The 16100-nt window shown below is 46.9% G+C and overlaps 1 protein-coding gene across 1 annotated transcript; it reads left to right on the forward strand.

Moving 5' to 3' along the window:
• Nucleotides 1-12599: 12599 nt before the first annotated feature.
• On the forward strand, nucleotides 12600-14400 carry LOC140055560 (uncharacterized; the record flags this gene model as incomplete). The annotated part of the gene is made up of 3 exons (XM_072100897.1): nucleotides 12600-13118; nucleotides 13398-14153; nucleotides 14335-14400. Coding segments are annotated over 3 exons (1341 nt in total), but the record flags the coding sequence as incomplete, so codon positions are not given.
• Between the last annotated feature and the right edge of the window lie 1700 nt (nucleotides 14401-16100).

The raw sequence follows: 16100 nt of genomic DNA on the forward strand, positions 1-16100 counted from the left end.
GGAGCTGAACAAACCACCGGAGCTGAACTAACCACCGGAGCTGAACTAACCACCGGAGCTGCACAAACCACCGGAGCTGAACATACCACCGGAGCTGAACATACCACCGGAGCTGAACTAACTACCGGAGCTGAACAAACCACTGGAGCTGAACAAACCACTGAATCTTCTAGTACATACCCACCAGGATGCACTGAAGATGAATTTGCTTGTGACAATGGAGATTGTCTCCCAGGGGGTGTCAATGGAGTGGTTTGCAATAATATTAATGACTGCGGTGATAACTCGGATGAGAAGTATTGTGGTAAATGTTGAACATAATTGACCATATTTACAGAAGTTTTTCCCACCTATAAATGCAGCAGTTACTTCTTAAATGGTTTTTTGTTATTGGCTATTTAAATTTATATTATCTATCTATAGAAGTAAAGCAGAACTTTAATTCCCTAAACTAATGTTTCAATAAAAGTTAATAATACAAATTTAACATAAAACTAATGTCTGTATTTAATTAAACATGTTTTTTGTTTACTTGTAGGAACGACACCAACAACAACACAAATAGGTTGTACAGTATATGAATGGAAATGTACAGCATTTGATAAGTGTATCAATACTACACAGAGATGCAATGGCATTCTGGATTGCCCAGACGCGAGTGATGAAATTGATTGTGTTATTGAAACAACAGAAGCTCCCATGACAACTAGATACTTGACCCCAACTGGAGAGATCAAGACGACCCCTGGTCCATATTTGACAACCACAGGTAAAACATTGATAGCTTACAGACAAAACACTCATATTATGGGCAGAGTAAATTTTATTATAATACAGTACAGTATAATTTCTTATGTTCTTTTTTTACAGGTCAGACACCAATTTCTACAGCTGTGACTACAGCTCTACCACCAATATCAACTACAGGAAAACCATCAGCTGTGACTACAGGACGGTCAACAGCTGTGACTACAGGACGACCATCAGCTGTGACTACAGCTCTACCACCAACATCAACTACAGGAGAGCCATCAGCTGTGACTACAGCTTTACCACCAACATCAACAACAGAAGAGCCATCAGCTGTGACTACAGGACAGCCATCAGCTGTAACAACTGCTCTACCACCAACATCAACTACAGGAGAGCCATCAGATGTGACTACAGGAAAGCCATCAGCTGTGACTACAGCTCTACCACCAACATCAACAACAGGAGAGCCATCAGCTGTGACTACAGGACAGCCATCAGCTGTAACAACTGCTCTACCACCAACGTCAACTACAGGAGAGCCATCAGCTATGACTACAGGAAAGCCATCAGCTGTGAGTACAGCTCTACCACCAACATCAACAACAGGAGAGCCATCAGCTGTGACTACAGAACAGCCATCAGTTGTCACTACAGGACGGCCATCAGCTTTCACTACAGCTCTACCACCAACATCAACAACAGGAGAGCCATCAGCTGTGACTACAGGACAGCCACCAGCTGTAACAACTGCTCTACCACCAACATCAACTACAGGAGAGCCATCAGATGTGACTACAGGACAGCCATCAGCTGTGACTACAGAACAGCCATCAGTTGTCACTACAGGACGGCCATCAGCTGTCACTACAGCTCTACCACCAACATCAACAACAGGAGAGCCATCAGCTGTGACTACAGGACAGCCACCAGCTGTAACAACTGCTCTACCACCAACATCAACTACAGGAGAGCCATCAGATGTGACTACAGGACAGCCATCAACTGTGACTACAGGACAGCCATCAGCTGTGACTACAGCTCTACCACAAACATTAACAACAGGAGAGCCATCAGCTTTGACTACAGGACAGCCATCAGTTGTCACTACAGGACGGCCATCAGCTGTCACTACAGCTCTACCACCAACATTAACAACAGAAGAGCCATCAGCTGTGACTACAGGACAGCCGTCAGCTGTGACTACAGCTTTACCACCAACATCAACTACAGGAGAGACATCAACTTTGACTACAGGTTTGTAGTTTTTTGTAAAAAAATTTGTTCCTCATTCGTTTACACTTAAAGTGAGTTGTGTTTTCTGATTTCAAATTCAACGTAATACTTTTAAACACGGAAAAGTTTTCACAATGAGTATAATCAACATCCCCATCTTCTTTCAGAAATAGCTGGTAGTACTGTATTTACCACAACGTTTGGAACCGTTCCATCTACATGTGCTGTAGGGCAATTTCATTGCTTGAGTGGAGAATGCATTGACGCTTCTAAGCTCTGTGACACAACACCGGATTGCTCAGATTACTCTGATGAAAAAGGATGTGGTATGTATTAAAACATTTTGCTAATTCATAACTAATAATTGTAAAGTTATTTTATTGTCAAATCCAAATTAAAAAAAAAAATGAATACTCTGTTAATATCAGTCAGATGTTTTGCGCTACACTGACTTAATTTGTACTTTACACTAAGTACATTGAGAACACTAAGTAGATTCGAGCCCAGTTAAACAGCGGGTACTGCACCAACCGGATTGTAATTTTTTTGTGTTGTCAATGTACTTTTAGTATAACGTACAAATTACGTCAGAGTAGGGCAAAACATCTGACCAATTACTTACTGATGCAAAGCTACTCCACATTAGTTAAACAATTAAAATCCTGTTATATATCATTATTAACAAATGGCTCGTTACACTATATTTCTTACAAATATTTACTTTGAATATTTTTCTTACAGGAACTACTATGCTGCCAACAACATCTTTTCAAACTACTGAATTTTCTGGTAAGTATTCCTTATCGTGTTTGTTTTTATAGAATATTTTAATTTGCTGAAATCTCAAGATTTATTTCTGGCTGTTTTACTTTATCGTTTTGATTTAGATTTCAGTTTTTTATATTTGTATCTCCATTGAGATCCAGCCCACATCATTGCCTTTGGATTAATACATTATATACTATTATTTTACAGATTATTGTAGCACTAAACTTGGATTGGAAGATGGCACCATAGAACCACATCAGTTATCAGCATCATCCACAGAAGAAGGAAACAGCCTTAGTAACTTAGGACTTAATAGTCCTGTAGATGCAAATGGCAACACTGGTTGGTCACCAGCAGCTGATGATTCAAACCGCTGGGTTACTATTGATCTTCAAAAACCTACTGTCATAACAGCCATTCTTGTGCAAGGAGGAGGTTTATATTCAGAACTATATGTCACAGCAGTGGAAATTGGTTACAGTGATGATGGCACAGAATTCTCATTCATTAATGCGGTTCTGACTGCCAATGAAAACGATTTTGAATCTCAGAAGATCCAATTAATTCAACCGATAACAACACAGTTTTTAAGAATAAAGATTGTGGATTATAATGGGGAAAAAGCAACGTTAAGAACTGAATTACTTGGATGCGATGTAGAAGGACCAGCTGTAACAACAGGACAACCATCTATTTTAACAACAGAACAACTCTATACTACCGGACAAATGTCAACAGTAACGGCATGGCAAACATTACCATCTACTACATCAGTTCTGGATCTCACACAAATGACGACATTTGTTTCATTCAAGCCTATAACAACTGCACAACCACCAATAACAACCAGCATACCATCAGTTCAGACAACAATTTCTACAACAGGACCACCAACACTTGTAACAACAGGACTGCCATCAGTTGTAACAACAGGACTGCCATCAGCTGTAACAACAGGACAGCCATCAGCTGTAACAACAGGACAGCCATCAGCTCTAACAACAGGACAGCCATCAGCTATAACTACAGGACAGCCATCAGCTGTAACAACGGGACGGCCATCAGCTGTAACAACAGCTCTACCGGCAACATCAACCACAGAACAGCCATCAGCTTTTACAACAGGAGAGCCATCAGCTATAACTACAGGACAGTCGTCAGCTGTAACAACACCTCTACCACCAACATCAACTACAGGACAACCATCAGCTGTTACAACAGGACAACCATCAGCTGTGATTACAGGACAGCCATCAGCTGTAACAACAGCTCTACCACCAACATCAACTACAGCACAGCCATCAGCTGTTACTACAGGTCAACCATCAGCTGTAACAACTGCTCTACCTCCAACATCAACTACAGGACAGCCATCAGCTGTGACTACAGAACAGCCATCAGCTGTGTCTACAGGACAGCCATCAGCTATAACTACAGGACAGCCATCAGCTGTAACAACAGCTCTACCACCAACATCAACTACAGGACAGCCATCAGCTGTAACAACAGGAGAGCCATCAGCTGTTACAACAGGTCAACCATCAGCTGTAACAACTGCTCTACCACCAACATCAACTACAGGACAGCCATCAGCTGTTACAACAGGTCAACCATCAGCTGGATCAACTGTTCTACCACCAACATCAACTACAGGACAGCCATCAGCTGTAAAAACAGGAGAGCCATCAGCTGTAACAACAGGTCAACCGTCAGCTGTAACAACTCCTCTACCACCAACATCAACTACAGGACAACCATCAGCTGTTACAACAGGAGAGCCATCAGCTATAACTACAGGACAGCCATCAGCTGTAACAACAGCTCTACCACCAACATCAACTACAGGAGAGCCATCAGCTGTTACAACAGGACAACCATCAGCTGTAACAACAGCTCTACCGCCAGCATTAACTACGGGACAGCCATCAGCTGTCACAACAGGACAACCATCAACTGTTACAACAGGACAACCATCAGCTGTAACAACAGGACGGCCATCAGCTGTAACTACAGGACAGCCATCAGCTGTGACTACAGGACAACCATCAGCTGTAACAACAGCTCTACCACCAACATCAACTACAGGACAGCCATCAGCTGTGACTACAGGTCAACCATCAGCTGTAACAACTGCTCTACCTCCAACATCAACTACAGGACAGCCAACAGCTGTGACTACAGGACAGCCATCAGCTGTGACTACAGGACAGCCATCAGCTGTAACAACAGCTCTACCACCAACATCAACTACAGGACAGCCATCAGCTGTGACTACAAGAGAACCATCAGCTGCTACAACAGGACAACCATCAGCTGTTACAACAGAACAACCATCAGCTGTAACAACAGGACAACCGTCAGCTGTTACTACAGGACAGCCATCAGCTGTGACTACAGGACAGCCATCAGCTGTAACAACAGCTCTACCACCAACATCAACTACAGGACAGCCATCAGCTGTAACAACAGGAGAGCCATCAGCTGTTACAACAGGTCAACCATCAGCTGTAACAACTGCTCTACCACCAACATCAACTACAGGACAGCCATCAGCTGTTACAACAGGTCAACCATCAGCTGGATCAACGGTTCTACCACCAACATCAACTACAGGACAGCCATCAGCTGTAACAACAGGAGAGCCATCAGCTGTAACAACAGGTCAACCGTCAGCTGTAACAACTCCTCTACCACCAACATCAACTACAGGACAACCATCAGCTGTTACAACAGGAGAGCCATCAGCTATAACTACAGGACAGCCATCAGCTGTAACAACAGCTCTACCACCAACATCAACTACAGGAGAGCCATCAGCTGTTACAACAGGACAACCATCAGCTGTAACAACAGCTCTACCGCCAGCATTAACTACGGGACAGCCATCAGCTGTTACAACAGGACAACCATCAGCTGTCACAACAGGACAACCATCAGCTGTTACAACAGGACAACCATCAGCTGTAACAACAGGACGGCCATCAGCTGTAACTACAGGACAGCCATCAGCTGTGACTACAGGACAACCATCAGCTGTAACAACAGCTCTACCACCAACATCAACTACAGGACAGCCATCAGCTGTGACTACAGGTCAACCATCAGCTGTAACAACTGCTCTACCTCCAACATCAACTACAGGACAGCCAACAGCTGTGACTACAGGACAGCCATCAGCTGTGACTACAGGACAGCCATCAGCTGTAACAACAGCTCTACCACCAACATCAACTACAGGACAGCCATCAGCTGTGACTACAAGAGAACCATCAGCTGCTACAACAGGACAACCATCAGCTGTTACAACAGAACAACCATCAGCTGTAACAACAGGACAACCGTCAGCTGTTACTACAGGACAGCCATCAGCTGTGACTACAGGACAGCCATCAGCTGTGACAACGGCTCTACCACGAACATCCACCACAGGACAGCCATCAGCTATTACAACAGGACAACCATCAGCTGTTACAACAGGTCAACCATCAGCTGTTACAACAGGAGAGCCATCAGCTATAACTACAGGACAGCCATCAGCTGTAACAACAGCTCTACCACCAACATCAACTACAGGACAGCCATCAGCTCTAACAACAGGACGGCCATCAGCTGTTACAACAGGACAACCATCAGCTGTAACAACAGGACAACCGTCAGCTGTTACTACAGGACAGCCATCAGCTGTGACTACAGGACAACCATCAGCTGTAACAACAGCTCTACCACCAACATCAACTACAGAACAGCCATCAGCTGTGACTACAGGTCAACCATCAGCTGTAACAACTGCTCTACCTCCAACATCAACTACAGGACAGCCATCAGCTGTTACAACAGGACAACCATCAGCTGTGACTACAGGACAGCCATCAGCTGTAACAACAGCTCTACCACCAACATCAACTACAGGACAGCCATCAGCTGTGACTACAAGAGAACCATCATCAGCTGCTACAACAGGACAACCGTCAACTGTAACAACAGCTCTACCACGAAAATCAACTACAGGACAGCCATCAGCTGTTACAACAGGACAACCATCAGCTGTTACAACAGGACAACCATCAGCTGTAACAACATTACAACCGTCAGCTGTGACTACAGGACAGCCATCAGCTATAACTACAGGACAGCCATCAGCTGTTACAACAGGACAGCCATCAGCTGTGACTACAGGACAGCCATCAGCTGTGACAACGGCTCTACCACCAACATCCACTACAGGACAGCCATCAGCTGTTACAACAGGACAACCATCAGCTGTAACAACAGGAGAGCCATCAGCTGTAACTACAGGACAGCCATCAGCTGTAACAACAGCTCTACCACCAACATCAACTACAGGACAGTCATCAGCTGTGACTACAGGTCAACCATCAGCTGTGACTACAGGTCAACCATCAGCTGTAACAACTGCTCTACCTCCAACATCAACTACAGGACAGCCAACAGCTGTGACTACAGGACAGCCATCAGCTGTGACTACAGGACAGCCATCAGCTGTAACAACAGCTCTACCACCAACATCAACTACAGGACAGCCATCAGCTGTGACTACAAGAGAACCATCAGCTGCTACAACAGGACAACCATCAGCTGTTACAACAGAACAACCATCAGCTGTAACAACAGGACAACCGTCAGCTGTGACTACAGGACAGCCATCAGCTGTGACAACGCCTCTATCACCAACATCCACTACAGGACAGCCATCAGCTGTTACAACAGGACAACCATCAGCTGTAACAACAGGAGAGCCATCAGCTGTTACAACAGGTCAACCATCAGCTGTTACAACAGGTCAACCATCAGCTGTAACAACTGCTCTACCACCAACATCAACTACAGGACAGCCATCAGCTGTCACAACAGGAGAGCCATCAGCTGTTACAACAGGAGAGCCATCAGCTGTTACAACAGGTAAACCATCAGCTGTAACAACTGCTCTACCACCAACATCAACTACAGGACAGCCATCAGCTGTTACAACAGCACAACCATCAGCTGTGACTACAAGACAGCAATCAACTGTAACAACAGCTCTACCACCAACATCAACTACAGGACAACCATCAGCTGTTACAACAGGAGAGCCATCAGCTATAACTACAGGACAGCCATCAGCTGTAACAACAGCTCTACCACCAACATCAACTACAGGACAGCCATCAGCTGTAACAACGGGACTGCCATCTGCTGTGACTACAGGACAGCCATCAGCTGTTACAACAGGAGAGCCATCAGCTGTTACAACAGGAGAGCCATCAGCTGTTACAACAGGACAGCCATCAGCTGTTACAACAGGACAACCATCAGCTGTAACAACAGGACAACCGTCAGCTGTGACTACAGGACAGCCACCAGCTATAACTACAGGAGAGCCATCAGCTGTAACAACAGCTCTACCGCCAACATCAGCTACAGGACAGCCATCAGCTGTAACAACAGGACGGCCATTAGCTGTCACAACAGGACAACCATCAGCTGTTACAACAGGACAACCATCAGCTGTAACAGGACGGCCATCAGCTGTGACTACAGGACGGCCATCAGCTGTGACTACAGGACAGCCATCAGCTGTGACTACAGGACAACCATCAGCTGTAACAACGGCTCTACCACCAACATCCACTACAGGACAGCCATCAGCTGTTACAACAGGACAACCATCAGCTGTAACAACAGGAGAGCCATCAGCTGTTACAACAGGTCAACCATCAGCTGTAACAACTGCTCTACCACCAACATCAACTACAGGACAGCCATCAGCTGTCACAACAGGAGAGCCATCAGCTGTTACAACAGGAGAGCCATCAGCTGTTACAACAGGTAAACCATCAGCTGTAACAACTGCTCTACCACCAACATCAACTACAGGACAGCCATCAGCTGTTACAACAGCACAACCATCAGCTGTGACTACAAGACAGCAATCAACTGTAACAACAGCTCTACCACCAACATCAACTACAGGACAACCATCAGCTGTTACAACAGGAGAGCCATCAGCTATAACTACAGGACAGCCATCAGCTGTAACAACAGCTCTACCACCAACATCAACTACAGGACAGCCATCAGCTGTAACAACGGGACTGCCATCTGCTGTGACTACAGGACAGCCATCAGCTGTTACAACAGGAGAGCCATCAGCTGTTACAACAGGAGAGCCATCAGCTGTTACAACAGGACAGCCATCAGCTGTTACAACAGGACAACCATCAGCTGTAACAACAGGACAACCGTCAGCTGTGACTACAGGACAGCCACCAGCTATAACTACAGGAGAGCCATCAGCTGTAACAACAGCTCTACTGCCAACATCAGCTACAGGACAGCCATCAGCTGTAACAACAGGACGGCCATCAGCTGTCACAACAGGACAACCATCAGCTGTTACAACAGGACAACCATCAGCTGTAACAACAGGACGGCCATCAGCTGTGACTACAGGACGGCCATCAGCTGTGACTACAGGACAGCCATCAGCTGTGACTACAGGACAACCATCAGCTGTAACAACAGCTCTACCACCAACATCAACTACAGGACAGCCATCAGCTGTGACTACAGGTCAACCATCAGCTGTAACAACTGCTCTACCTCCAACATCAACTACAGGACAGCCATCAGCTGTTACAACAGGACAACCATCAGCTGTAACAACATTACAACCGTCAACTGTGACTACAGGAAAGCCATCAGCTATAACTACAGGACAGCCATCAGCTATTACAACAGGACAGCCATCAGCTGTGACAACGGCTCTACCACCAACATCCACTACAGGACAGCCATCAGCTGTTACAACAGGACAACCACCAGCTGTTACAACAGGACAGCCATCAGGTATAACTACAGGACAGCCATCAGCTGTAACAACAGCTCTACCACCAACATCAACTACAGGACAACCATCAGCTGTTACAACAGGAGAGCCATCAGCTATAACTACAGGACAGCCATCAGCTGTAACAACAGCTCTACCACCAACATCAACTACAGGACAGCCATCAGCTATAACAACAGGAGAGCCATCAGCTGTTACAACTGGTCAACCATCAGCTGTAACAACTGCTCTACCACCAACATCAACTACAGGACAGCCATCAGCTGTCACAACAGGAGAGCCATCAGCTGTTACAACAGGTCAACCATCAGCTGTGACAACTACTCTACCACCAACATCAACTACAGGACAACCATCAGCTGTTACAACAGCACAACCATCAGCTGTGACTACAGGACAGCCATCAGCTGTAACAACAGCTCTACCACCAACATCAACTACAGGACAACCATCAGCTGTTACAACACGAGAGCCATCAGCTATAACTACAGGACAGCCATCAGCTGTAACAACAGCTCTACCACCAACATCAACTACAGGACACCCATCAGCTGTCACAACAGGAGAGCCATCAGCTGTTACAACAGGACAACCATCAGCTGTAACAACAGGACAACCGTCAGCTGTGACTACAGGACAGCCATCAGCTATAACTACGGGAGAGCCATCAGCTGTAACAACAGCTCTACCGCCAACCTCAACTACAGGACAGCCATCAGCTGTTACTACAGGTCAACCATCAGCTGTAACAACAGGACGGCCATCAGCTGTGACTACAGGACGGCCATCAGCTGTCACTACAGGACAGCCATCAGCTGTGACTACAGGACAACCATCAGCTGTAACAACAGCTCTACCACCAACATCAACTACAGGACAGCCATCAGCTGTGACTACAGGTCAACCATCAGCTGTAACAACTGCTCTAACTCCAACATCAACTACAGGACAGCCATCAGCTGTTACAACAGGACAACCATCAGCTGTGACTACAAGACAGTCATCAGCTGTAACAACAGCTCTACCACCAACATCAACTACAGGACAGCTATCAGCTGTGACTACAAGAGAACCATCAGCTGCTACAACAGGACAACCGTCAGCTGTAACAACAGCTCTACCACCAAAATCAACTACAGGACACCCATTAGCTGTTACAACAGGACAACCATCAGCTGTTACAACAGGACAACCATCAGCTGTAACAACATTACAACCGTCAGCTGTGACTACAGGAAAGCCATCAGCTATAACTACAGGACAGCCATCGGCTATTACAACAGGACAGCCATCAGCTGTGACAACGGCTCTACCACCAACATCCACTACAGGACAGCCATCAGCTGTTACAACTGGACAACCATCAGCTGTTACAACAGGACAGCCATCAGGTATAACTACAGGACAGCCATCAGCTGTAACAACAGCTCTACCACCAACATCAACTACAGGACAACCATCAGCTGTTACAACAGGAGAGCCATCAGCTATAACTACAGGACAGCCATCAGCTGTAACAACAGCTCTACCACCAACATCAACTACAGGACAGCCATCAGCTATAACAACAGGAGAGCCATCAGCTGTTACAACTGGTCAACCATCAGCTGTAACAACTGCTCTACCACCAACATCAACTACAGGACAGCCATCAGCTGTCACAACAGGAGAGCCATCAGCTGTTACAACAGGTCAACCATCAGCTGTTACAACAGGTCAACCATCAGCTGTGACAACTGCTCTACCACCAACATCAACTACAGGACAACCATCAGCTGTTACAACAGCACAACCATCAGCTGTGACTACAGGACAGCCATCAGCTGTAACAACAGCTCTACCACCAACATCAACTACAGGACAACCATCAGCTGTTACAACACGAGAGCCATCAGCTATAACTACAGGACATCCATCAGCTGTAACAACAGCTCTACCACCAACATCAACTACAGGACAGCCATCAGCTGTCACAACAGGAGAGCCATCAGCTGTTACAACAGGACAACCATCAGCTGTAACAACAGGACAACCGTCAGCTGTGACTACAGGACAGCCATCAGCTATAACTACGGGAGAGCCATCAGCTGTAACAACAGCTCTACCGCCAACATCAACTACAGGACAGCCATCAGCTGTTACTACAGGTCAACCATCAGCTGTTACAACAGGAAGGCCATCAGCTGTAACTACAGGGCAGCCATCAGTTGTAACAACGAGACGGCCATCAGCTGTGACTACAGGACAGCCCTCAGCTGTGACTACAGGACAGCCATCAGCTGTAACAACAGGACGGCCATTAGCTGTGACTACAGAACAGCCATCAACTATAACTACAGGACAGCCATCAGCTATAACTACAGGACAGCCATCAGCTGTAACAACAGCTCTACCACCAACATCAACTACAGGACAGCCATCAGCTGTGACTACAGGGCAGCCATCAGCTGTGACTACCGGACAGCCATCAGCTGTAACGACAGCTCTACCACCAACATCAACTACAGGACAGCCATCAGCTGTGACTACAGGAGAACCATCAGCTGTTACAACAGGACAGCCATCAGCTGTGACTACAGCTCTACCACCAATATCAACTACCGGACAGCCATCAGCTGTGACTACAGGAGAGCCATCCGCTGTTACAACAGAACAACCATCAGCTGCTACAACAGGACGGCCATCAGCTATAACTACAGGGCAGCCGTCAGTTGTAACAACAGGACGGCCATCAGCTGTGACTACAGGACAGCCATCAGCTATAACTACAGGACAGCCATCAGCTGTAACAACAGCTCTACCACCAACATCTACTACAGGACAGCCTACTGCTGTTACCACAGGACAGCCATCAGCTATAACTACTGCTCTACCATCAACATCAACTACAGGACAGCCATCAGTTGTGACTACAGGACGGCCATCAGCCGTGACTACAGCTCTACCACCAACATCAACAACAGGAGAGCCATCAGTTGTGACTACAGGACAGCCATCAGCTGTAACAACAGGAGAGCCATCAGTTGTTACAACAGGACAACCGTCATCTGTTACTACAGGACGGCCATCAGCTATAACTACTGCTCTACCACCAACATCAACTACAGGACAGCCATCAGTTGTGACTACAGGACGGCCATCAGCCGTGACTACAGCTCTACCACCAACATCAACAACAGGAGAGCCATCAGCTGTGACTACAGGACAGCCATCAACTGTAACAACAGGAGAGCCATCAGTTGTTACAACAGGACAACCATCAGCTGTGACTACAGGAACAACAGCTCTACCACCAACATCAACTACATTACAGCCATCAGCTGTAACAACTGCTCTACCACCGACATCAACTACAGGACAGCCCTCAGCTGTAACAACAGGAGAGCCATCAGTTGTTACAACAGGACAACCATCAGCTGTTACTACAGGACAGCCATCAGCTGTAACAACAGGACGGCCATCAGCTGTGACTACAGAACAGCCATCAACTATAACTACAGGACAGCCATCAGCTGTAACAACAGCTCTACCACCAACATCAACTACAGGACAGCCATCAGCTGTGACTACAGGACAGCCATCAGCTGTGACAACAGGACAGCCATCAGCTGTGACTACAGGACAGCCATCAGCTGTAACTACAGGACAGCCATCAGCTGTAACAACAGCTCTACCACCAACATCAACTACAGGACAGCCATCAGCTGTGACTACAGGACAGCCATCAGCTGTGACTACAGGACAGCCATCAGCTGTAACGACAGCTCTACCACCAACATCAACTACAGGACAGCCATCAGTTGTGACTACAGGACGGCCATCAGCCGTGACTACAGCTCTACCACCAACATCAACAACAGGAGAGCCATCAGTTGTGACTACAGGACAGCCATCTGCTGTAACAACAGGAGAGCCATCAGTTGTTACAACAGGACAACCGTCATCTGTAACTACAGGACGGCCATCAGCTATAACTACTGCTCTACCACCAACATCAACTACAGGACAGCCATCAGTTGTGACTACAGGACGGCCATCAGCCGTGACTACAGCTCTACCACCAACATCAACAACAGGAGAGCCATCAGCTGTGACTACAGGACAGCCATCAACTGTAACAACAGGAGAGCCATCAGTTGTTACAACAGGACAACCATCAGCTGTGACTACAGGAACAACAGCTCTACCACCAACATCAACTACATTACAGCCATCAGCTGTAACAACTGCTCTACCACCGACATCAACTACTGGACAGCCCTCAACTACAGGACAGCCCTCAACTGTAACAACAGGAGAGCCATCAGTTGTTACAACAGGACAACCATCAGCTGTTACTACAGGACAGCCATCAGCTGTAACAACAGGACGGCCATCAGCTGTGACTACAGAACAGCCATCAACTATAACTACAGGACAGCCATCAGCTGTAACAACAGCTCTACCACCAACATCAACTACAGGACAGCCATCAGCTGTGACTACAGGACAGCCATCAACTGTGACAACAGGACAGCCATCAGCTGTGACTACAGGACAGCCATTAGCTGTAACGACAGCTCTACCACCAACATCAACAACTACAGGACAGCCATCAGTTGTGACTACAGGACAGCCATCAGCCGTGACTACAGCTCTACCACCCACATCAACAACAGGAGAGCCATCAGTTGTGACTACAGGACAGCCATCAGTTGTGACTACAGGACAGCCATCAGCTGTAACAACAGGAGAGCCATCAGTTGTTACAACAGGACAACCGTCAGCTGTTACTACAGGACAGCCATCAACTGTAACAACAGGACGGCCAACAGCTGTGACTACAGGACGGCCATCAGCTGTAACTACAGGACAGCCATCAGCTGTAACAACAGCTCTACCACCAACATCAAGTACAGGACAGCCATCAGCTGTGACTACAGGACAGCCATCAGCTGTGACTACAGGAAAGCCATCAGCTGTAACGACAGCTCTACCACCAACATCAACTACAGGACAGCCATCAGCTGTGACTACAGGCCAGCCATCAGCTGTGACTACAGGACAGCCATCAGCTGTGACTACAGCTCTACCACCAATATCGACTACCGTACAGCCATCAGTTGTAACAACAGGAGAGCCATCAGCTGTTACAACAGATGAACCATCAGCTGTAACAACTGCTCTACCACCAACATCAACTACAGGGCAGCCATCAGCTATAACTACAGGGCAACCATCAGCTGTCACAACAGGAGAGCCATCCGCTGTTACAACAGAACAACCATCAGCTACTACAACAGGACGGCCATCAGCTATAACTACAGGGCAGCCATCAGTTGTAACAACAGGACGGCCATCAGCTTTGACTACAGGACGGCCATCAGCTGTGACTACAGGACAGCCATCAGCTATAACTACAGGACAGCCATCAGCTGTAACAACCGCTCTACCACCAACATCTACTACAGGACAGCCTACAGCTGTTACTACAGGACAGCCATCAGCTATAACTACTGCTCTACCACCAACATCAACTACAGGACAGCCATCAGTTGTGACTACAGCTCTACCACCAACATCAACAACAGGAGAGCCATCAGTTGTGACTACAGGACAGCCCTCAGCTGTAACAACAGGAGAGCCATCAGCTGTAACAACAGGACGGCCATCAGCTGTGACTACAGAACAGCCATCAACTATAACTACAGGACAGCCATCAGCTGTAACAACAGCTCTACCACCAACATCTACTACAGGACAGCCATCAGCTGTTACAACAGGACAACCATCAGCTATAACTACAGGACAGCCATCAGCTGTAACGACAGCTCTACCACCAACATCAACTACAGGACAGCCATCAGCTGTAACAACAGAACCATCAGCTGTTACAACAGGACAGCCATCAGCTATAACTACAGGACAGCCATCAGCTGTTACAACAGGACAACCATCAGCTGTGACTACTGGACAGCCATCAGCTGTAACAACATTACGGCCATCAGCTGTGACTACAGGACAGCCATCAGCTATAACTACAGGACAGCCATCAGCTGTAACAACAGCGCTACCACCAACATCTACTACAGGACAGCCATCAGCTGTTACAACAGGAAAGCCATCAGCTATAACTACAGGACAGCCATCAGCTGTAACGACAGCTCTACCACCAACATCAACTACAGGACAGCCATCAGCTGTGACTACAGGACAGCCATCAGCTGTAACAACAGGAGAACCATCAGCTGTTACAACAGGACAGCCATCAGCTGTAACTACAGGACAGCCATCAGCTGTTACAACAAGACAACCATCAGCTGTTACAACAGGACAACCATCAGCTGTTACAACAGGACAACCATCAGCTGTGACTACAGGACAGCCATCAGTTGTTACAACAGGACAACCATCAGCTGTGACTACAGGACAGCCATCAGCTGTAACAACAGGACGGCCATCAGCTTTGACTACAGGACAGTCATCAGTTGTGACTACAGGACAACCATCAGCTATA

This window comes from Antedon mediterranea, chromosome 7, assembly GCF_964355755.1.
Source record: "Antedon mediterranea chromosome 7, ecAntMedi1.1, whole genome shotgun sequence".
NCBI lineage: Eukaryota > Metazoa > Echinodermata > Crinoidea > Comatulida > Antedonidae > Antedon > Antedon mediterranea.